Source organism: Schistocerca nitens, chromosome 1 (genome assembly GCF_023898315.1).
Source record: "Schistocerca nitens isolate TAMUIC-IGC-003100 chromosome 1, iqSchNite1.1, whole genome shotgun sequence".
Taxonomy (NCBI): domain Eukaryota; kingdom Metazoa; phylum Arthropoda; class Insecta; order Orthoptera; family Acrididae; genus Schistocerca; species Schistocerca nitens.
This window is the reverse complement of record NC_064614.1, coordinates 163,758-188,134: the sequence shown is the minus strand read 5'-3', so window position 1 is coordinate 188,134 and position 24,377 is coordinate 163,758. Positions and strand designations below refer to the sequence as shown.

General features: G+C 46.3%; 1 protein-coding gene across 1 annotated transcript in view; it reads left to right on the top strand.

The window, feature by feature from the left end:
* The window catches only part of LOC126234386 (uncharacterized), a gene marked incomplete at its 3' end in the record, with an annotated part of 230,476 nt that overhangs the window by 121,422 nt on the left and 84,677 nt on the right, over positions 1-24,377 (top strand). The window contains exon 6 of the mRNA XM_049943077.1: positions 22,684-22,892. Coding sequence (XP_049799034.1) covers positions 22,684-22,892 — 209 coding nt within the window. The remainder of the gene's footprint in view (positions 1-22,683; positions 22,893-24,377) is intronic.

Sequence of the window (24,377 nt, the reverse complement as noted above, 5' to 3'; positions counted from 1 at the left end):
CCTCTAACAGTCCTACCTGATAGGGATCCCAGATAGATGAATACTCAAGACTCTGACGAACAAGCGCCTTATAAGCCAGTTCTTTCGTGGATGAGTTACATTTCCTTAAGATTTTTCCGATGAGTCTGAGTCTGGTATCTGCTTTTCCCTCTGTCTGTTTTATATGGGCATTCCACTTAAGATCGCTCTGGATAGTTACGCATAGATATTTTACGGCAGATGATGTCTCCAACTGTTTGTAATCAATAGTGTAGCTGTACAGTAGTGGATTTCTTTTCCTATGTATGCGCAATATGTTACATTATTTACGTTCGGGGTCAACTGCCAGAGCCTGCACCACTCATCAATTCTCTGCAGGTCCTTCTGCAAATTATTACTATCTAAGGCGTGGCTACTTTGGTATAGACAATTGCATCATCTGTGAATAGCCTTAAAGAGCATCCGATGCTTTGTACTAGATCATTTATATATGTAGTAAACAGTAACGGTCCTATCACACTTCCCTGTGGTTTCCGTATATTACCTTTACATCCGTCCATTTAGTTCCATTCAGAGCAATGTGTTGAGTTCTATCTGCAGGAAAGTCTTGAATCCGATCGCAGGTCTGCTCCGATACTCCGTAAGCTCGTAGTGTTTCATTAAATGACAGTGTGGGATTGTGTCAAATGTCTTACTGAAATCAAGGAACACGGCATCAACACGAGCGCCGTTGTCCACTGCACTGTGGATCTCACGGAGGAACAGAGCGAGCTGAGTTTCGCAGGATCTCTGTTTGCGGAATCCATGTTCATTTTTATATAATTATTGAGCATAAAACATGTTCCATAATTCTACAACAGACTGACGTCAACGATATAGGTCTATAATTGTGTGTATCTCTCTTAAGGCCTTTCTTAAAAACGGGAATGAACTGCGCTTTTTTCCAGTCGTTAGGTACCTTTCGTTGCTCAAGCGATCGACGATAAATTACAGCTAGAAGGGGAGCAAGTTCTTTCGCATAATCTTAATAGAATCTTATAGGTATCTCGCCTGGTCCTGAAGCCTTTCCACTAATAAGCGATTGTAGCTGCTTTTCAGTTCCGCGATCGGTTATCTCAACATCTGCCATTTCGATGTTCGTACGACGATTGAAAGGAGGGACAGTGTTACGATCTTCCCCGGTGAAACAACTTAGGAAGACCGAATTCGGTATTTCGACCTTCTCTCTTTTTACTCAGGTCGGTTGACAACGTTTTACTTTCAGAATCACTGAACGCTTCTCTCATTGCTCTCCTTACGCTCTTTTTCGCTTCGTACAGCTTTTGTTTGTCAGCTAGGTTTTCACTGCACTCGAATGTGAGATGAAGTGCTCTCTGTTTACGTAGCGCTTTTCTAACACGGCCATTAAACGATGGTGGGTCTTTCCCATCAGTTCAAACCTTATTAGGAACATACTTGTCTAGGGCATATTGAACGATGCCTTTGAATGTTTCCATTTGTTCTCCACATCTTCATCCTCATCTCCGAATATTTGATGCTGGCTGCTGAGATATTCTGAAATTTGTATCCCGTCACTCTTGCTGAGCAAATGTATCTTCCCACCTTTCTTAACATCCTTTGTAGGCCCGTCGTCATAGATGCTGTCACAGCTTTATGATCGCTGATACTTTCCTCTACGTTAACTGATTCGATAAGTTCAGGTCTGTTTGTTGCCAGTAGGTGTAAGACGTTACCCTCACGAGTTGGTTCTCTAACTATCTGCTCAAGGTAATTTTCGGACAAGACATCCAGAACAATGCCACACGATTCCCTGTCTGTGGCACCAGTTTTGATGGCATAACACTCCCAATCTATACCTGGAAAGTTGAAGTCACGCCCTATTACAACGGCATGATCAGGAAGATTACTAACGACATCCTGCAAGTTCTGCCTGAAGTGCTCTACAACTACAGATCCTGACCCAGGCGGTCTATAAAAGCATCCGATCACCATTTTTGACCGTTCTTTGATACTCGATTTCTCCCAGATTCATTTACATTCGGAATCCGCGATAACCTCGCTAGATTTTATCGAATTTTTTAATGCAATAAACGCGCCGCCATCATTGGCGACTAACCTATCCTTACGATAAACATTCCACTCTGAACTTAGGATTTCGCTGTCATTGACATCAGGTTTCAATCAGCTTTCTGTTCCCAATACTATGTGTGCATTGTAACCTTCAGTAAGCGATACTAATTCTGGGACCTTTCCTTGGATGCTCCTGAAGTTTACTAAAATCACAATAATCTTTTCTGTCTCTTATCTGAGAGGACCAAGATTCTCTCAGGGCACTGTGGCCGATTTAACAGGCAAATCGTCTTTGCTCCCAAGGGAGGGGTTCTCTAACCGAAAAAATGCCCTGTGTGTATGTCACATGTACTTCGCTACCCTAGTAGCCGCTTGCTGCAGGTATGCACGCCTAACCTATGAAGGGAAACCCTAGAATTCTCCATCCGATAGCGGAGGTCGAGAAATTCGCGTCTGATACCGTCGCAAAGCCGTCTGAGCCTCTGGTTAAAGTCTTCCACTCTGCTCCAAACCAGAGGACCGCGTTCAACCCTGAGTACGATGCTACATATAGCAGCTTATCCTGCACCCCGCGTGCGTTGCTAGTTGCCTTCACAAAATCAGCCAGCCGCCAAAAGGAGCCGAGGGTGGCCTCAGAACCCAAGCTTCAGGCGTCATTCGTGCCGACATGTGCCACTGCATGCAGCCGGGTGCACCCAGTGCGCTCGATAGCCGCTGGCAGGGCCTCCTCCACGTCACGGATGAGACCTCCCAGCAAACATAGCGAATGCCCAGTGGAACTCTCTCCCGCCTGGCCTGCCATCTCCCTGAGCGGCTCCACCACCTGCCTAACATTGGAGCTCCCAGTGACTAGTAACGCTGTTAATATTCCAATGTACAGATTGTATTTCCAGTGCATCACATACATCCTTCTTGCAGGTTTCTCCAGGATAAACTATCGTAACAAACTATAAAATGAAAAAAACTACTTCCTTAAAACATTGGCTTTGTGTGATATATGCACAATATAGCTTTCCAGAGATGTATAGCGTCCACTGTCCACGTCCGATCACGGTTCAGAAATTATACTATTCCCACATCAGTCCTATATGAAATGATGGTTAGTAACGGAGAATACCTCTTACAAGGGAACTGATAAACGCATTGCAGCGGCGTCCGACATGTGAAATTATACGTCATGCCGACACTAACTCTGTAAACAGGACATCTGTCAGGCAGACGTATACACGGGGAATGCAGTCTCACAAATACCTATCGCTAACTTAGAATCATCTTAGTTATCAAACTGACGTCTCGATTTTATACCTAAGATGTGACAGGGAAATGGAGTAGATCGCACAAATCTTCGCTCCTTTAGAGGAATGTGTCGTAACAAGATTGTCACGTTTCATCACACATGGGATGGAAGACCTCTGATGACCGAGAGGTTTGCTGTTAACGATCGCAAGTAAATAGTGCTCTAAGTCACATACAGAACACATGGTTGTATAAGAGCGGAACACAGGCTATGCCACGCGACTGATACATCCTGACAGAACAGCGGAAGAAATGTTCAAATGACTTGCAGCAACATCTCCCTCTCTAGAATGCATCATCAGTCTGCCATTAAACTGAACCTCGTTACAGCTCCATCTCAATCGATCACTCTGTCCACTCTCATCCTTTAACGCAGATGCATGTAAGTATAGAGGCAGATGGTTCTCTGTTTGCCTGAAAAGCGTCAAATCCAGTAGGCAATTCGCATGTATTACGGATACCTCAATAGACATACAGTAGACTGTTGCCCCGATGGAAAAAAGTGACTGTTTCGCTTGTTCCCTTCGCTTCCATGTCAACGTTTTCTCGGATTCCTCTTGCTGTAGCATACTTGTTCCCACGTACAAATTGTTCTGCCCCAACCTGAAGACACTCAAGTATTTCATCAATTTACCCGCATTTCAATGTACATTCCCTCAATTTATACGTATTTTCCCGTCATTTTCCGCAATTCTATCGATTTTATGTCAGTTCTACCCATGTGACCCTGACATAACCTCTCGTTCTGTGCTCTGAAATTGCTTGTAAATGTAGTACAGCTGCCAACATCTAGCGCAAATGCACTATTTTTGTGATCGGGAGGCATAGTATAGCACTGTACTCGGTTGCTTCCAGTCACCTCCACCCACATTTGCAGTGTGTTTGCTCCGTTTTCTGTATGTTGTCTGTGTATGTGTATGTGTCGTGGATGGTTCCCAGGACCTGCAGTAGACCTGAGTAAGCATTCGAGTGCGGATCCGCTGCGCGTTTTATCTGGAGTGATGTTGGGATGCGGATCCACAATATGCCACGCCTGGTATAGGGTTTCAAGGTGGATCTGCCAAGCACAATGTATGGAGCGATGTTGGGATGCAGATCCACAGTATGCCACATCCGATTTAGTGTTCGAGAGTGGATCTGCTGTACACTATACATCCAGGTCGATGTTCAGAGGCAGATCCACCACATGTCACAACTGGGATAGGGCTCACAGGAGGACCACCCACGGGTTACGTCCGAAGACGTGCTCTAGTTCGAAGTTGGGTGCGCCAGTGGGAGGATTAAAACAGTGATGGTATACGTGTCTGCGATATGAGGAATCAGTCGAAACAAAATGCAGAGCTCAATCACCTTCGGGCAGCAGTTTGGAAACGCTCCAGAAGGTCACCAAACGTTTCCAGTTTCCTTATGCTGTAACTGTCTTATTTAAAATCATCCAGTGTGTGTGGTTTGTTATCGTAGCTGCAGTAACAACATGATTTGCACCATGTGACATCTAGTTTTCTGTGAGAAGCAATGGATCACAACGTGTTAATGTCTGTTTAGAACGTGACACAGACCTCGATGTTGTGGCGGAAAAAACAAAATGAATTGCAGTGTACAAAGCGTATTACAGCAGAAAAAAAACAACGTTTCATACAATGACATAGGGTCACAGTGAGTGTCTCTTGCGACTTATAGTATAGTTTGTGGCATACGGTCATCCTCCTACAGTACAGGCGATGCAATTTTACACTGGTCTATGCAGTGGATCAATACCTGTATATTTAATAGGATCATCACAAGTGCTCGATGCCGGCATGCAGATGATATTTGTTTTCGATATATGGGAGGGGAGAGATGTGGTAAAAATCTTATCGAGTTCTCTACCGGATGAAGTTAGTGGAGCTTTTATAGTTTGTAATGTTTCTCTGTTGGATGGTACAGAATAACGATGATAGCATGTTGGGGTGATAGACGTCAATGCGCCCAAAGGGACGCAGATCTGCTTCACGCAGCAGTACTCGTGTGTAGTTTGGGGATTCACCACAATGCAGTAGCAAAATCCTCGTTCTTCTCTCAGTTTCATAATGTCTTTTACACTACCTCCTGTTGCAGGAGCAGGCTTTGTTTGGCGCTAATCTTACACATCGTCCTTTGTTGGCGGAGCTACGACAACTTGTTTTCCACCGAATGTTCAAAACACGGTCCTGTCGCACCAACTCAGGTCACTATGTTTCTACACGGATTGCAGAAGGTGGTGGTTCTGACCTAAATTGGAACGATCACATGTGCAAAGCTGCAGTAATGGCAGCTATTCCAGGAGGCATAGGGACTATCTAAGACTTTACTGTAGCTGACAAACCGCCTATTGGCTTCTGTCTCGGGTTCTTCGTCCGACGTTCATCTAATGATTTTTCTGACGTTTCGCCAGCACGAGTGGCTGGCATTGTCAAAGCTTCACCCTCCATTGCCGGTGGTGAACTGGAGCCGAGCTTAAAAAATAGAGATGGGGCCACTCCACGCCCGCACCAACGTGGTGACCAAACCAAAAGTTCTACTGTCACCTCCGTAAAACATGTTAGTTATCTAGTAAGTGGATCACAGGATGCTGGGCTGTGATGTTGTCCGTGCGTCTGGGTAAGGCTACGCATTAACACGGTCCATCAGGTGATAGATAGTGGACGAAACGCGAGTGAGGGTAGCGATTTGAAGAGCAGAGGGAAAAAAGTGCCATGGCTCGTGCCGTGGGAAAAAAACCTCTGCGACAGTGGTATGGGTAGTAAGAGCAGTAGTGGCTTACTAGCTGCGATAGCTCATGCAAGGTTGGATTTGTTAGTATGGGTATCATGCATCATTACCGTGACAAGCGATGGCGATGTATCCCAGTGGCTGCAGCTGCTACATTCCTGGAACATTCAAGATCGTTATACAGTAGTGGGAGATCGGCCATAGATCGTCTCACTGTGTGGGGGATGTGTGGAGCTTGTTTGCATGCGGTGTACGGTACGGCTTCCCTGTGTGGTGCCAGTTATTCGGCAGTGTATTTCAGCTGGATATCCAGTAATAGCGTCTGATTAACAGGGGCTCGCCTGTGCCGTTATGTTTGCGTATGCTTGGCCATAGATGTTATGCCCTTACAAGTATGTCTTTTGGTCTTTTATGTTTCCATCTATGGTTATGGTCGTAGTTCCCCAGATTCAGAATAAACGGGTTCTGCGAATGTCTGGAGTTTCTGTATAGTCTTGTGGTGAGTTTGTGGATTACCTCCGTGAGAGTCTCAAGTCGGTATTCCCGGTGAAGGTCCGCGATGCGTGTGTATCGTGGAGCATTGCTTATGATTTTGAGTACTTTGTTTTGTATGAGCTGCAGACGGCGCAGGCGTGTAGGCGCAGCGTATCCCCAGACAGGAGCTGCGTACGTCATCAGGGGTCGGATAAGTGTCATGTACATGGACCTCGACACCCTTCTGTTCAGTGTGCTACGCCTGTTGAGCATAGGATAGAGCTGTCTGAGCCTCGCGCTAGCTCGGTTGGTCATGTGTTGTATGTGGTCCCCCCAGAGTAATTTCCGGTCCAGCCAGACACCGAGGTATTTGACTTTCTCGCGGAAACGTATTGGACGTGCATGTAGGGTTATTGGTCTGCAGTAACGGTGTTTGCGCAGTTGCTTCGGTCTTCTAGTGAACAGAACGGCTTCGCACTTGTCGACGTTTACTCTAACACGCCATTTCTCCAACCAAGGCTCGGCCACTCTGAGTGCAGTCTGTAGGCGTGACGTAATGTTTGATGGTTTCCAATCTTGCGCAAGGATGGCTGTGTCATCCGCGTAGATTGCCATCATTGTGTTGTGTGTGGTTGGGAGATCGTTTATGTAGAGGTTAAACAGCAGGGGCCCTAGGATGCTTCCCTGGGGTACTCCCGCGTGTATACCGTGTCGTGTTGATTGTTTTCCCTGCACATCAGTGTTGAAACTCCTGTCTGTGAGGTATGAGTGTATTAGACGCAGCAGCCCGTCGGGGAATCCCGCGTCGCTGAGTTTGCGGATGAGGCCGTTGTGCCATAGACGGTCGAAAGCCTTTTCGATGTCTAGGAACACTGCCCCTGTAGCTTTGTTTATGTTTAAACCATGTGTTATATGTTCAACGACCCGTAGGAGTTGTTGTGTTGTGGAGTGGTGATTCCTGAAGCCGAATTGCTCCGGTCTCAGGATGTCATTTGTTATGCAGTGCCTAGTGATGCGTTTGAGAATCACCTTCTCAACAATCTTACTGAGCGAGCTCAGAAGGCTGATGGGTCGGTAATTTTGTGGGAGGCTGTGGTCTTTCCCCGGCTTCCTGAACATCAGGACCTTGGCCGTCTTCCAAAAGGCGGGGAAGTGTTGGTGTTTTAGTATGGCATTCGTTATGTGTGTTAGGTACTCAGTTGCTTTATCCGTGAACTCCTGGAGGACACGGTTTTGAATGCCATCATGACCAGGGGCTTTCCTAGCGGTGGAATGCATTATAGCCCAGGAGACTTCGGCTGTGCTAGCATGTCGAATGTCGTCGCGCGATGGTTGGGCTAGAATGCGTGTAACCTCTTGGTCAGAAGCAAGTGTGAACACTGGATCTGATGGTACCAGGTTCGGTGTGAATGACGCTGCGAGTGTTCGGGCCATTAGTTCTGCTTTCTCTTCCGCTGAGTATGCAGGTCCGTCGGGCCCTTGAAGCGTTGGGGTGTATATTTTCTCCCTGGTGAAGTGTCGGGCTAGTTGCCACACGCCAGGTCGTGTGGTGTCCAGCCCTTCGAGTTTTTGGTTCCACTGTTGTGTTCTATGTGTTTGTATTTTATCATGTATGATGCCCTGTAGTCTGTTAATGTGCCGTTTGAAGTACGGACGCCTGGTGCGCTGCCATTGTCTCCTGAGGCGATTCCTCATTGAGATTAGGCCCAGGATTTCCTGGGGCAGGGCCGCACTGCGTTGTTGTGAGGTGCGATCAGGTATGGTGCCTGCCATTGCGTCCTGGACGGCGTTAGTGAGGGTTTCTACTGCCTCGTCAATTTGTGCTGTTTCATTAATTTCGTGTATAGGTGGGATGTGGCTATCGAGCGTTTGCTTGAACCTTGTCCAATTCGCACGCCCGTAGTCCAACATCTTGCGTTGTTCCATGTGCTGCAGTGTTTCCTCAACGTATAGTATTACAGGTTGGTGGTTTGAGGGCAGATCGTTTTCAACGGCAACGTTGAGTGTCGTTGTAATGCCCTTGATGAGGGCCATGTCTATCACGTCTGGCCTGAGTCCCCTCTGATAGGGAATGTGCGTCGGTTCAGTCGGCGCTAGTATAATGTAGTTTCTGCCAAGTGAATGTTCGTACAGTTTTTTGCCGTTGGGATTTCGTATACGTGAATTCCATTCTGGGTGTTTTGCGTTCAGATCTCCAGCGACTATTACTCGCGGTGAGATGTTGAGTAATGTGCTGATATCACGTGTTGAAATGCCTACAGGGCTGTTGTATACCGATATCAGTGTGGTGTAGGCTCCGTTGAACTTGACTCTGACGGCCGTAGCCTCGATTTTTTCCAGTTCAGGGAGCTCTATGTTTGTGTGCACAATGTCTTTGTGTATGACGATTGCAGTTCCACCTGCCACGGCGTCGCCCGGTCGGTCGGTACGATAGACACAGTAGCCAGGAAAGTTTAATTGTTTGTGCGGTTTAAGTTTAGTCTCGCTCAGTAGCGCGACAAGGATTCCCTTGCGCTCCATGAACGCGGCAAATTCTGCCCTTTTGTTGTGGATCGAGTCTGCATTCCAGAACAGGATCCGTGATAGTGTGTGCGGGTCTGCGTTATGGGCCAGGTGTGGTATATTATTCATGTAAGAGTGTGAAAGAGTGTTGTGATGGCGGTGTGTATGACAGCCCAGTATTGCCCGGGTTCGGCGCTCATGAGCTGGGTGATGAGTGTAGTGACGGCCATCAGCACCTTGGTAAGGATTTCAATGGTCGTGTGTCGGGGGAATAGTGTTTCCAATATTCCCCCAGGTGATGTGTTGGTGTTGGGTGTGGCAGCCTGAGGTGCTGTTGTGGGGTTAGCGGCCGCTTGTGCGGGTATTGGTGTGTTGTTTGGGGCGGCATTTGTGTTTTGTAACAGAGGTTGTGGCGCCTGCGTTACTTCTGTGGTGAGGGGGATGGTAGTGTGAGTTACAGTCTCGGTGTCTTGTTGACTGTTTTCCTGTGTGTTGCTGTTCTGTTGTTGCTGCGTGGCCTGTTGTGGTGATTTCGTGTTCCCCGCCCTGTGTTTGCGTGTACGTCTATTCCTCCTCTGGGCTTGGGATTCGGGGGGTTCTTGTGTGGATGTGTTTTCCTGTATATGGTGCGTTTCTTCGCAGCTCGTGATTTCCGGGAGTGGGGTCGTGTTGTTTGGGGGCATAGGTGTTGGTACCGATGCTTGTTGGGTTTCAGGTGTTGTCTGTGGCTGTTGTGTGGCTGTTGCAGCGGTTGTTTCACGTGTGTGTGTAGGGCGCTGAGGTTCCGCAGCCTGTGCCGTTCCGCCAGGGCGTGCAACCGTGGCAAACGTTACGCCGTTCCTTACTGGGTTCGGCGCTGGCCTTGGGCGTGGTATGTCGTACAGTACCCTGCTTTTGTCTTGTTTTCGCTTCAGCGCCTGTTTGTATGAGTTGCACTGTCTGAAGTTGGCCGCATGGGGCCCACCGCAGTTGGCACAGCGTCGCTGGTTTGGTTGCGTTTGTGTGCAAGTGTTGGATCTGTGGTTGCCAGCGCATCCGCGGCAGCGAGTTGCCAGGCCGCAGCGGAGGGCCGAGTGGCCGAACCGCTGGCAGTTGTTGCATTGTTGGGGGACGTTGGGTGGTTCGTAAAGTTCTACACGTACGTCCATCCGCAGAAAGCTCTTTATCTGCAGGATGGCGCGGGAATCAGCCGTGTCGGCTAACTCGACCATGTAGTGTGGTAGCGGTGCGTGTGTACGGAACCCTGTCATCCGGGAGGCACTTTTACAGTCGAATCCCAGATAACAAAGGGCCGCATGTACTGTCTCGTTGGGGGTGCTGGGGTCCACTCCCTTGATCACGTACTGCTGGGTTCTCTCGTCCAGCGTTCTGTACGTGTAATGTTCGATCTTCCGATCTTTGAGGAAGGTCAGAAGATCTTTGTATTCGTTGTCTGTGGCAACGTACAGTGAGGCCCTATCCCCCGAGTACTTTGCATGTAATGTGCTGTTTATGTGCCTCTCCGCGAATGCAGTGTTAAGGGCACTAAGGTTCCCGTAGTTTTGTATAACAACTGGGGGGAAACCAGTCTTGTGTTGTGTGGGCACTGTTGTGGCTTTGTGTGCTTTGTTGTTGTTCGCCACAACTGTGTTTGCGTTTTGTTGTGTGTTAGTGTTGCTAGCCTGAGGTGAGCTAGTGGGTGTAGGCAACAGCGCCTTTCGGTTGCCTAGCGAGTGTGGTTGCTCGCTTGTTTGTGCTGGTGTTTTTTTGGGTCTGCGTTTTGGGCCCTCCACCTGCCAGGGCTCTGTGTAATAGTTTTCTGTGTCCACATCCGCCGTCGCTGCCTCGATCTCTTGAGGCTGCGGCGTCGGTGGGAGAATGGTACATGACTGTCCAGTGACAGGTGAGTGTAATGTGATGCTAAGTGTACTTGTTTTTGTGGGAGAGACGTCCGCCCCGAAAAGTTCGGTGATTAGCCGGCGCGACTCGAGCTGCTTTTGCGCTTTCGCGCCAAGCTGTCGAGCGTCGCCAGCCGCTCCCTTGCCTTCGGTAGCGGGCGGGGCGCGAGTTCCGGCGGGTGCGGTCGATCCTCGCGCCTCTTGTGTTGCAGTCTTGCTGCGGGTGACAGCGGGGGAAGTGCTAGTAGCGTCCGCCATCTCGCACTTAGGATTATTTATTGGGTGGGAAGGGGGAAACGACAATTTTACTTTTCTCGAAAGGCGAGAGAAGTGTTGCTTGTTCCCTATGGAAGTGGGTGGTCCCTACTTTACGCTAACATGCGCTGTTCGTGCAAGCGCGGCACCTAAAGGAGGTGCGGAAGAAGAATGGCCTGCAGCACGCGGGCTTGGTCCCGTGAAGGAGCCCTGGTACTGCCTCAGAGTCCCTAAAAGAACGTGAGAATCACGTTGGGGGCGTTGGGTAACCGGAGGCTACCGGGAGCTGCGAGCCGAAGCTCTTTCGCGGCAGTCCGCGACTGGTTGCGCGGCTTTGCGTCGAAGGGGAGCGGGCTCAACCCTTCGGCACTCGGCCGGTAGCCGCTGGGCGGCTGCGCCGGGAGCGGCTGATGCGCACTCCCCGGGCGACTGGCTGCGGAGCGCTGGTAGCGGCCGGCTGGCGCGCGGCCGGCTGGGGGGGGGGGGGGGGGGGGGGTAGCGGGCGAGCTACGGCTGCAGGCGGTCGGCGGCTGCGCTGCGAGGTCCTCTCCGCTCGGCGTCCACGAGAGCTCGCGGGCGCAGACTATATGTACCTGGCGCGCCAACGTCCGAGGGCTTCTCCGCGGTCATTTCCGGTGCGGTTCTCCTCTTGCTACCTGCGACGGTCGTTCGCTGCAGTACGAGAAGCCAGGATCCGTTTACCTTAAGGCTTTCCTCTTTCTTGTTCAAACTGTTCGCGTGTTTATGTATTTCTACAGCTTCTCTGAACAAGCGCGTGTGATAGTGGTTCTCCACAGCCACAACTTCCGTGTCGGCGAATTTTATTACGTGGTCGGTCTCATTCAGTGCGTGTTCTGCCACGGCCGATTTCTCCACCTGCCCCAACCTGCAATGTCGCTTATGCTCCTTGATCCTGGTGTTAATGGATCGTCCAGTCATCCCGACATAAACTTTTCCGCATGTGCATGGTATGCGGTATATTCCCGACATTGCAAGTGGGTCTCTTTTCTCCTTCGCCGATCTAAGACACTCTTTGATCTTCCTTGTCGTTTTGAAAATCGTCTTTACGCCATGTTTACGCAATATACGGCCGATTCTGTCCGTCACTCTGGGAATGTATGGCAGAAAGGCCGTACCCGACGTTTCTTTTTCTGGTTCCTTACTTCGCCGAGTGTTTGGCTCAGTTACACTTCTAATATAATTTGTGGAGTACCCATTGCTCCTCAGGACAGTTTCCAGGTGTTGCATTTCTCGTTTGAGGTGTTGCGGCTCACATATTCGTCCTGCTCTCGTTACGAGCGTACTAATCATGCCTCTTTTCTGGCTCGGGTGGTGGTTTGACAGTTTGTGCAGGTATCGGTCCGTGTGAGTCGGTTTTCGATACACGCTGTGTCCCAGGTTTTCGCCGTCCCTTGTGACCAGCACATCTAGAAATGGCAGTTTCTTGTCCTTTTCTACTTCCATGGTAAATGTTATGTTGGCATGGAGGCTGTTCAAGTGTCTTAGGAAGTCACCGAGCTGTTCTTCACCATGGCTCCACACCACGAAAGTATCATCGACGTACCTGTACCACACCTTAGGTTTGCAAGTCGCCGAGTCCAGTGCCTGTGGTTCGAATTGTTCCATGAAGAAGTTGGCCACCACTGGACTGAGAGGACTACCCATGGCGACGCCTTCCAGCTGTTCGTAGAAGTCGCCATTCCACGTGAAATAGCTCGTGGTGAGACATGCATGGAAGAGCTTTCTGATGTCTAGCGGGAAAATGGAACCGATGTGCTCCAGAGCGTCACTGAATGGCACTTTCGTAAATAACGAAACAACATCAAAGCTGACCAGGATGTCGTTTGGTGCAAGTTTCAGTTTCTTCAGCTTCTCGATGAAATGTCCTGAGTCCTTAATGTATGTGTCGGTCTTCCCCACGTGTGGTTGGAGCAGAGAGGCCAAGTGTTTTGCCAGTTTATATGTCGGTGATCCAGGAGCGCTAACGATCGGTCTCAGTGGAACGTTGTTCTTATGGATCTTGGGTAATCCATACAGACGAGGTGGTAGGGCTTCTGTGTTGCGCAGGTTCCTCTTTATGTCCGCCGGCAGAGAAGACACCTTGATCAATCGATTCGTATTCCGTGTGATACGTTGCGTCGGATCTGCGCTTAGTTTTCGGTACGTCGTCGGATCTAATAGGTCTCGGATCTTTTGCTCATAATCTTCGGTCTTCATTACGACGGTCGCATTCCCCTTATCGGCAGGCAGTACCAATATACAGTTCAAATGGCTCTGAGCACTATGGGACTCAACTGCTGAGGTCATTAGTCCCCTAGAACTTAGAACTAGTTAAACCTAACTAACCTAAGGACATCACAAACATCCATGCCCGAGGCAGGATTCGAACCTGCGACCGTAGCGGTCTTGCGGTTCCAGACTGCAGCGCCTTTAACCGCACGGCCCAATATACAGTTCACCACCGGCAATGGAGGGTGAAGCTTTGACAATGCCAGCCACTCGTGCTGGCGAAACGTCAGAAAAATCATTAGATGAACGTCGGCCGAAGAACCCGAGACAGAAGCCAATAGGCGGTTTGTCAGCAAGTGGCCACGAAAGCCTCAACAATTTTGTTTTACTGTAGCTGATAGGTTCGAAAAATGTGACTCGTTTCGAGATATGAGAGTGCCAGAAATATGATTCACTAGTGGCTATAATCATTAAAGAACTTCTCCATCGGATAGAACACAGGTATGTGGTTGAACAGAAAGACTTGATTCCAAATCATAGACATCATTTCTACTGGAAAACATAGCACTAGAGATCTGAAAAGCTAGTGTACATTTCTTACAACCTCAATCAGCACACCATCTTTTGTTTGTGATCCTTTCCAATTAAACATCGCCTATAAGCCAGTCAATATATCGCCGGACCTCTGACATGGCACCGAGACAGAATGCATTACAAATACTAGAGAAATATTTAGCGGCAGCATGAGGGAGTATCAAATACCAGTTATACCACGTTCGTTAGCCGAATCACCTTATAAATTCGGTAATTTTATTACGAGGTTGCACCATCGGCGACGTGTAACCACAGAGTTGGTCTGATAATATACACTCCGGCGATCACCCTCTATATTCAGTGACACGGTATTTGGAAAGGACCATTTCATTTGGAGGTAATGCCATACCTCGATTCATAAGGCCAGTACAGCTTTTAACATGGATACTTGTATGCACTTGGAGAACCAAGACCAGTTGTGACTGTAATATACAATAGTTGTGGCGATCGTGTTTCTTAACATCTGGCGGTTTGTAAGACGATTACACCTCTCTTTCCGAGACACAGTGGTACTGGAAGGGGTTTCTTTCAATGATTGATGATAAGGGGCCCTAGGCGGTTCCGCCAAATGTCGAGGGGTTTTAACAAGAATGCTTTTACTTGTTCACTTTCCCTACTGGATCGCATCGTTGGCTCTGGCTGAAGTCCTGTTATGAAACCCCTACCTGTTAATTAAAACTGCCCCTTTACTAATTTTGATTAATATTTAATAATTAAATAGTGTTCAGGGAACTGATCACTACTAAGCAAACAAGAATAGCATTGAACACATTTATTTAACAATAATCTTTCCAACATCAAAGTGAACAAAGACATACATTTATAAGTGATAAAATCAAGCTAGTAATGGCAATGGCCCTTAAATTCCAAAACTAACTCTTAAGGTCGGATAACGCATCAGTATTTTATACTCTCTCACCTTGTCAGATGGCATAAAATACGTCAGACAAACCTACTTCAATTACCAAATTTTCAATAAGAGCGTGGGTGGAAAACTGAGCTCTGGTAATCACAGGCGTGCGTAATATCGGATTAAATGCCGAAGCTAAGCATCACGTTACCAAATGCAGCGTCGTGGACAGGTCAGCAAGCCGCCGATGGCGTCTGCGTCGTCAAGGAGCCTCAATTGCAACAAAATGAATTTATTTTCACCAACAGGCTTCCCGTTTGTAAACTCCTATTCAAAAGCTATTTCTGCTTTCTTTCCAGTCGTCTCGCACTCGTTAAGACGGGACTCACCAGCCCAAAGCCGGAATCCAGTAACGGCTTTAATAAAGTGTGGCTCAAGGAAATTGCTCTGCTCCTGTATGCTTCCTGTGAGACAGCATTCCCAACCGCAATTAGCGGAATCAGCCTGTCTCTAACAGTAAAACATGACAGTACACCTAACTGAATACTAGTTTCAGTTGCAGCTGGCAGACTTATTCAAAGTTCTGCACAGCACACTGAAAGGAATTTACTCTCCTACAACAGAGCCGAAAGCACGACGTCCGCTCGCTACAGGAGCTAAGACGCTTCTCCCCGATAACAGCTCCAAAAGCTTCCCTCTGCAAAAATCAGCAGCCCCACGCTATTTTTCGAGGTGGCCAATCCCGCGGCTCTAGACCAGTACAGTTCGCTCCCACTATTATTTCCTGGCATCTTCCAGCCAATTAAAACATTCTGCGCCTTACTGCGCCTAGAATGTTCTGGAACAAACTGAAACTCCATTCAAAATTGAACCCACCAATCGTGCCTCTCTTTTCGCCCTCATTGCACTAGCTTAACCGCCAACGAGGCGCCGTCCCTCGAAGGCCTGCCTCTGTTGTCTGCGCAGTGGGTGCCTACATGCTCCGGCGGCGCGTCTGCCCCAGTGGGACGCGTTAACATGCCGACTCGTAATGGTCGGTTGTAAACTTCCACACCCCTCTACCCTGCCTTTGAGCAGTGGCACTCGTCCGCTCCAACCAAACTCCGTGAAAATATCACCTGAACCCCGATTTCATGCAACATGCGAATTTCTTAAAGTTAATACGTGTCTTATGCCGCCTGATACTCCCTATATTAATTTCAATGCGCTGATTGCCTAACAAATAACATAATAACCGATATCTAACTGGTCTTTGCAACAATTATTATATTACAGTAAGGTGCAAAATACTACTACCTCACAGTACCACTCGGAAGAAAGCTTATGAGGCATGTCCACACATCGCTGATTTTCGGTCAGTATTATTTCGTATCGGCAGCAATCAGTTATTGGCGAACTATAATACTTAGTAGTAGGGGATGTGTGATAGGTTTGCCTTGAGCATCTGGCATGTAAAGTATGTGTTTGCATTCCAACATGTGTAAAGGCAATGACTATGTCCAGTCATAATGAAGGTATGGATTTGACATTGAATACTGTGATAGCAAAGGGAAGAGTATGTCAAGTCATAAGACTGGTACAGATATTTCTATTTCCAGAGCCACAGCCGTCAGCAGGGTGTATTTACGATACTTCGTTCACTGTCCAATGTAGTTCAATTGAGAATGCAATCATAACATTTAATTGTAAGTATAGTGATCAAATATGTATGTGGCTGGTTTCCTAGTATGGTTCTGTCTAGGGGTGCGTGGTGTGCCAGCAGTGGCCTGTGGCGGGAATTATCCATGTTTCCCATTAACGGCAGGAGCCGTCCAAACGGAAAGGCCTGTTGGGATGCAGGAATGTAGCTGACTCTACCGTGTCGTCCTGTAGACGGCCGAATAGCGAACTAATACATAGTATGTGTTGGACAGCTTTCGTGGTCATGTGGAAATTGAGAAGATCAATATGGACGTGTATTTGCACTGGACCATTATTTCCTCCCATGTAAATTGTCCGATTGACTGCTTCTTCACTTTTCCGATCTTTATTTCGTTGAAAGAACATTGATTGTGGTGTGAGTGCATCTAGCAGGTGCAAGACGGGTGGAGGCCATGTTTGCTGGTTCTCTATACATGAGAAACACTTAGTTGACTTTGTAAATTATAAGGATGATTTGGAATCTTTTATATCACCAACATCGGTATTCGCAAGTGGAAATATCAGTTTTTTCTAATTTTTTTCGAGGTTTCACTTAAACGTTTTCACAGGTGAGATACGTATCTAGTTACTCAGTGGTTTACAGCACGCTGCACATCGCAAAAGTTTCAGGTTTCGAGTGAAATAGTTTCCAGCCTATATCTTCGGGATTATACTGTGCAAGCAATACCGCTATGCAAGTGATATTGCTGTGTACTTGATATCGAGAAGTATTGCGAAAATGGTATGATATTCTGGCAAACCATGTGAAATTACAAATTTTCTTGTAATCCCAGAGACTGAAGATGAGGGTAGATATCAAGCAAGCAAGCATGTCAGGGACAGAAACAGTAACGCCTTTGTGCTGAGGGGAACTGACCCACTTTTATACAACAGTTCTGAGGGTGACTTCGGTCCGATGAGGGCAGTCTGGTCATATGTTGGGAGTGGATGACTTGTGACCATTGGCTGTGGTGGATGACTGCCTGACCTCGCATGAAATATCTAATGCTGTGAGGAGTACATTTGGTGCATGTGCTTACGCTGTCTGTCTTCACACTATATGCACGATTGTCTGTCGGTCAATAGCTATATGCATGATGCAAAAAGGGTCGATTTTGTATGGCGCAGGATACAAATTGTGTCTTCACTTATGGTACGTGGAGATCGGTTTCACACTGAGATATTCAAGCTTCCCTACTCACAAGGGAACCTCCCCATCGCACCCCCCTCAGATTTAGTTATAAGTTGGCACAGTGGATAGGCCTTGATAAACTGAACACAGATCAATTGAGAAAACAGGAAGAAGTTGTGTGGAACTGTGAAAAAATAAGCAAAATATACAAACTGAGTAGTCCACGGGTCGCATAGGCAACATCATGGACAAAATGAGCTCAGGAGCGTCGTGGTCCCTTGAGCAGCTGCTGAATGAGAGGTCCTTGGTTCAAGTCTTCCCTCGAGTGAAAATTTTATTTTCTTTATTTTTGCATGGTTATTATCTGTCCGTTCGTTCATTGACGTCTTTGTTCACTATAATAAGTTTAGTGTCTGTGTTTTGCGACCGCATCGCAAAACCGTGCGATTAGTAGACGAAAGGACGTGCCTCTCCAATGGGAACCGAAAACATTTGATCGCAAGGTCATAGGTCAACCGATTCCTCCACAGGAAAACACATCTGATATATTCTATACGACACTGGTGACGGCATGTGCGTCACATGACAGGAATATGTTGTCGACCCACCTAACTTCTACACTTGGCGAAGGGGTAAAAAGATTCTTCTACCTTGCCCGATTTAGGTTTTCTTGTGGATGCGATAATCACTCCCAAAAAGTGATGAAAACATAAGAGTTTGTCACATAAACTGAAAATAAAAAATTAAAGTTTTCACTCGACGGTAGACTTGAAGCTAGCACCTTTCGTTCCGCAGCTGCTCACGTTACCACGAGACCACGGCGCTCCTGCGTTCTCAGTCTCTTTACATTGCATATCTTCCCATGAACTACTCAGTTTGTATATTTTGCTTATTTTTTCAGTTCCACACAACTTCTTCCTGTTTTCTCAATTGATCTGTGTTCAGTTTATCAAGGCCTATCCACTGTGCCAACTTATAACTAAATCTGAGGGGGGTGCGATGGGGAGGCTCCCTTGTCAGTGGCAGAGCGTTATCATTGAGCAAGACTCTTTCCGCATATGACGATCTGTAGGCCACCTTTGCAGGGTGCAACTGAGAGTCTCGTATGCAGAAAGAAATAGTTGGACAGTGCTTCCACACCAGCAGCATTTGGTGGGTAAATTCAGAATGCTTCATTCTTTCACAAGACATCCTTTGTGCTTGGACATAGGAGCCTCTACATAGGAGTTAGAACCTTTGCATTTCAGAGATGCTTGTTGAAGGCAGGACTTAACACTTTCCAGGGAGGGTAACACGTGATGGACAGTGTGCCACGTTAGGACCATCAGGAGGAATGCATTCGGCGATATTCTGGGATATTTTTCTAACCAGGTTCTGTTAGGACAAGAATTTCAGCGCAGGCAAGCTGAGAAAGTTCCTACAAAAGCGACTGTAAACTGTTTCTGTGGCACTTAAACTATTTCTGGGAGGTGGACTTGGCTCTCATTTACATAGCCATGTGACATCAGTACAACATTGAGAACCTTTTACCTGTGGCTATGATGATGAGCCACTATGCGAACATTTCACAGCGATGCATAAGCCACGCTGGGCAGGTAAACATGTGCATGGCTAGATGCATCTCACATGTACCGTTAGGATTGCTGTGAAAAATGCACCCTGTGCTATTCTGAGGAGCATTGCAACAGATTTGTATAGTATGTTCAGGGAGAGAGACTTGGCTATTCTTAACATAGACATGTGACGTCAATATAACATTGAGAACCTCTTATCTGCACCTACGATGGTGAGTTGCTCAGCAATTAGGCCTTCACTGGACCGCAGGTAGGGAGGTATCGCGCCAGCAACGGTAAACATGTGCGCGTGGCCCGAAGGCGTCTCGCACGTGGGACCAGCGTAAGCACGCCGCCCAGTGTGTGCATCTTTGAGTTCTGTAGGGGGCGGGGAGGGGTGGGGGGGCAGTTTGCTGATACGTTGCGGTTGACGATAGTTTGAAAGCGTTTTTTACCTGCAATGAGTGTTTGTGCACTGCACTGTTTTTGGCTGTTTAAGCATTGTAAGCGTGTTTGCATAGCGTTACAATCGCATTATCTTTTGACAATTTACGAGCTGTTTTTGTGTCTATAGCATTATTTCCTGAACAGGTGTACCGGCTGTGCAATGCGTTATATATACAGTTGACGATTAGCAAGCATGTTTGCAGAGCCTTTTACATGCATTATTTTGACAATTTACGAGTTCTTTGCGTCTCTTCACATCAGTTCTGCATTATTTTGGTGATTTACGAGTAGTTTGCAGGTCTGTTTACTGTGACCCCAAGCACTCCAGGGTGAGTGTTTTGTATCAGTGCAATAAATAAACTATATGGAATCAGTCCCTAAATAAACTGTATGCATTATTTCGACGGTTTATAATTAGTGAGTGTGTTTGAAGGGTATTTGACATGCATTATTTTGACAATTTACGAGCAGTTTCTGTATCTGCACATCAATGAACTGCATTATTTCGGTGATTTACAAGTAGTTTGCGGGCGTGTACGCTGTGCAGTCCATTATTTTGGTCATTTACGAGTTGTTTTTGTGTCTGTGCATCAGTGTATGGAATTATTTCGCTGATTAACGAGTAGTTCGCAGCTCTGTAGGCTGTGTATGGTGACCCCAAGCACGACAGAGGGAGTGTTTTGTATCAGTGTAATAATTAAACTATGTGGAAGCCAACCCTAAATAAATTGTTCCAAAATAAATAAAGTACAGTCCTTCCTATCCAGCAGCCCAGCACAGGCTGAGTCGTTATCCCACCAATTCCAAGGAAGAGGTGGCGGTCTGGTGACATAGGTTAGTGGAGGTAGCCCAAATGACTTTTTCCCTACCATTTTCTCAGGTTAGTGTAGGTAGCCCAAGTGACCTTTTTTCTGCCAAAATTTGAACTTCCCACCATTCTTTTGGGGAGGGCAGGGAGGGGATGGGAGGATGTTAGGTTAGTGGAGGTAGCCCCATCAACCTATTTTCCAGCCAAAATTTGAACCTCCCACCATGACAGTGTGATATTGCCACTTCTATCGCCACCATCTTGGATCCGCCATCTTGAATAAATTTGGCAGCAATGCAGAGTGGGGCGACGCTCTCTTTCTCCCACTATCGCCGTGACGACACCCAATAACACTTCACAGGCTAGCCTGCCAACTTCCACCTATATTTGATCCAACAGATAGGTCACACGTCCTGTTTAAAGCCACACCTCCAATCTCCACACTGCTGCCAGCATGTCACATCCTCTCTGCTTGCCGCATGTGCTGTTATATCCCTGTTTGCCGCTGCTCTCACGCCCTCTTCTGCGCTGACGTCTTCCAGTTTCCCAGCAATGGAGGAGAGAGACATATGTGATTCAGATGCTGTGAATAACACATCGCTATAGGTGTTGGGGCTGCATGGCACAACCCTCCCCTCCTTAAAGCTGGAGCACATGGTGGCGGGAGTGGCAAGATATGAAAGGATTCCCCAACATCCTCGTTCCCAGTGGTGATCTTCAACTGTCTGATGTGGTCGCTGGTTGATTTACGTGTGGAAAGGTCCTGAATCGGGCAGGGCAGTGGGGAAGTGATTTTCACCACGTCAAAATATATCCACTGGCAATAGTTTAAGCGAATAAAACAAAAGCCTTACCCTAAAATAAGTACACTTTTTCAGTAGATGCAAAGACTGACTTGATGTACCTCAAGTGATCAAATCGTGCTGGCCTTAACCGCTGGATCTGCTACAAGGGACTGGATAAATAAATAAATAAATAAAGATAAGTGGAACTGTTTCATACATTCACGTTTATCGATTAGACGTCATGTGTCTCTGAGAGTTCTATTTACAGGACCTTCTATTCTTGAGAAATGGTTTTCTTCTGGCAGACTCATTGTTAATCCAGATAAGAAACTTGATGGCAGATTAAAACCGTGTGACAGCCCAGGACTGGAACCAAGGACCTTTGAGTTTTGCGGGCAAATACTCCCCAACTGTGCTACTCAGGTACGACTGGCGACAAGCCCTCACAATTTTGCCTCCACTTCGCTCTGCTGCTTTGCAAACTTCACAGTAGTTCTCCTTTACACCTTAAGAAATTAGCACTTCGGACAGAAATGATATTGCAGTACAGCCTTAGCCAAAACCTGGAGGATTGTTTTCTGAATTAATTGTCGCTCTGTAGAGGAATTTTTGCTGGTTTGGAACTAACTGGCTGTGTCAGAAGTTTCGCATCAGTGCATGCTCTGCTGTAGAGTGAAACAATTCACTTAGGAAAATGTCTCACTTTCCTGCAGAATACTTTCTTTCGGAAGTGTTGGTCCCGGAACAAGTAGAGGGCATCTTAAGTGAAGTGTGGAAAGCAGGAGATGAGATACTGGAAGCAGCAAAAACTGTGAGGGTGGGTCGTGAGTCCTGTCTGGGTGACTCAGTGTGAGCTGTAGTCCAACTTTTAGTTCTATTGTGCACACAGCTTAGATATCGCAAATTGGGCAAACTTCCTTCACCTGTTAAAAACCTGAACAAGTCATTAACATCACTAACAGATATAAAATATGTTCGATTTCTTGTAACGCATGTTTAATTATTATTTAAAGCTTGATATGTATTCTTCAGAAATAGCAGTTCTGAAGTTTAAATTCTAAAAAGAGGGAAAGATTAAGCTTTAACGTCCCGTTGATCTTAGTAATTACTGGAATTTCATCTATTGTAAAATCATTTCAAACTATATGTCAGCACAGAACAGAGAAACTGTTGTGCAAGAAATCTTTAAAGTCATTTTATGTTATTTTTGTAATTTATCACAACAAAAGACTTTCAGTTAAAAAAAGCAAAGGTGCTCAATTCGTGTTCCAGTCTAGCACATAGCTTTTATATGCCAGGGAGTTTGAAATCGGCGTACACTCCACCGTTGAGTGAAAACCCATTCCAGATATTTTTATACATGATTTGCCATGCTGATTTTATTGGTTTTTAATTTTTAAAAATGAAGTTTACATGTTACAGGCGGCCGCTGTTGAATCATCGGCTACTGGCATATCAAACGCAGTTCCTGTCCTTTCATGACGACTTTAGTGCGCTATGCGAGGAGCAACATCCAAAGGCATCAGAGATGTTCGGTCTCGCCAACGCACTGTACTCCCTCTATCGTAACAGCTGGACTGAAACGGCACGAATCTTTAACGAAAACAATTCATCTTATTTCTACATTGTAGGTAAGTATATTACTGTTACTCACCACTTCATGTTTAAGACGTAACGACTGTTGACTGTGCACTAATTCGAGGAATAAAGTTCAAAACCCCATTCCGATATCAAATTTTATATCTTCTGTAATTTCCAATGTTCGCTAGATAATTTCTGGTGTTGTTTTCATTATCAATTTTTCTGTTGGTTCACCGCTGTCCATTGTGATCTATTACCAGCCAACCACTTCATTTCGAAGTGTTACTGACTCCTGTGCTATACAGTTTCGAACAAAACTATGTGTACAAAATTTTAGCGTGTTCAGCGAAGAGAAGAAGAAACACATTTTTATGTGACATAAGTGTCACCATTTTCCCACCAGGAAGGTTTTGACGCTAGAGTTCTTCCGGGACAGAGCTGACACTGGCATGTGATGATTACTGTTTTGGAGATGTTGCTGAAAAGATAGTTCACTTACATTAATGTACAACTGCCATCTGCTCGCTAATGGTTGTGTAACACGGCAACCAGGTGTCTCACGAATAATGTCTGCAGCTTCAGCCAACCGGACAATTAGTGCTTGTGGATATCAGGATCGCATACACTAGACGCTTCATTTCCCACTGCAGAAGGGAATCCATGGGAGGCAGAAACATCTGTAAAACAACACCACACTTATGAGTGACGCAGAACATATCAGCAAAACAGAAGAAGTCATAGAAGAGAAAAATATCATTAAATTAATCGGTGATCCCACAGTGAGATACCAAAGAAACATACAGAAACTTCGAAGAATCCTCAAACTTACCATTATAAATGCTCGCATCAAATAAAACACAAATCATTTCCCAAGATACGTAACTATAACTGTCCAATTAGACCAGTAATTAACTTCAAATACGTGCCATCTTACCACGTAGTTAGACACATTCATACAGTACTTCGAAATTGTACTTTCATGAAAACAAAACACAAATGAACTGATAAAAAATAGCACATAAATATTCGAACAACAGCAAACCTGCGACTAATTCATACCACATCTATTTACACATGTATTCCAGAGGGAGATACAATCAGTATTACTGAAGAACAGCTGCAGAAAGAAAGGAATGTAAGAAATGTCCACATGGGTGAAATTAAAGCCATCCTAATGGCTCTAACAGAACTGAAATACTTTGCTTTCAGCAAGGCGTTCTAGACACAAAAAGATAGCTCACCAATGGGGTCACCCATCAGTGGTCTGCTTGCAAACATATTTCTGAACTACACTGACCAGGAAATATTCAAAGAAATTATATATCCAAAGTAGTTCAACCTTATACACGTACATCACTATGTGGGCGACATCATTTGATTGATAGACAAAACAGACACACAGATAAAACAACTACGCATTCACATAAATGCAGTTCATTCAGAAATAAAACTTATCAATGAGACAGAAGCAGACATGTAACTTACTTTGTGTGACAACACTATACACAGAATCAACAACAAACGTAATCTTGTAA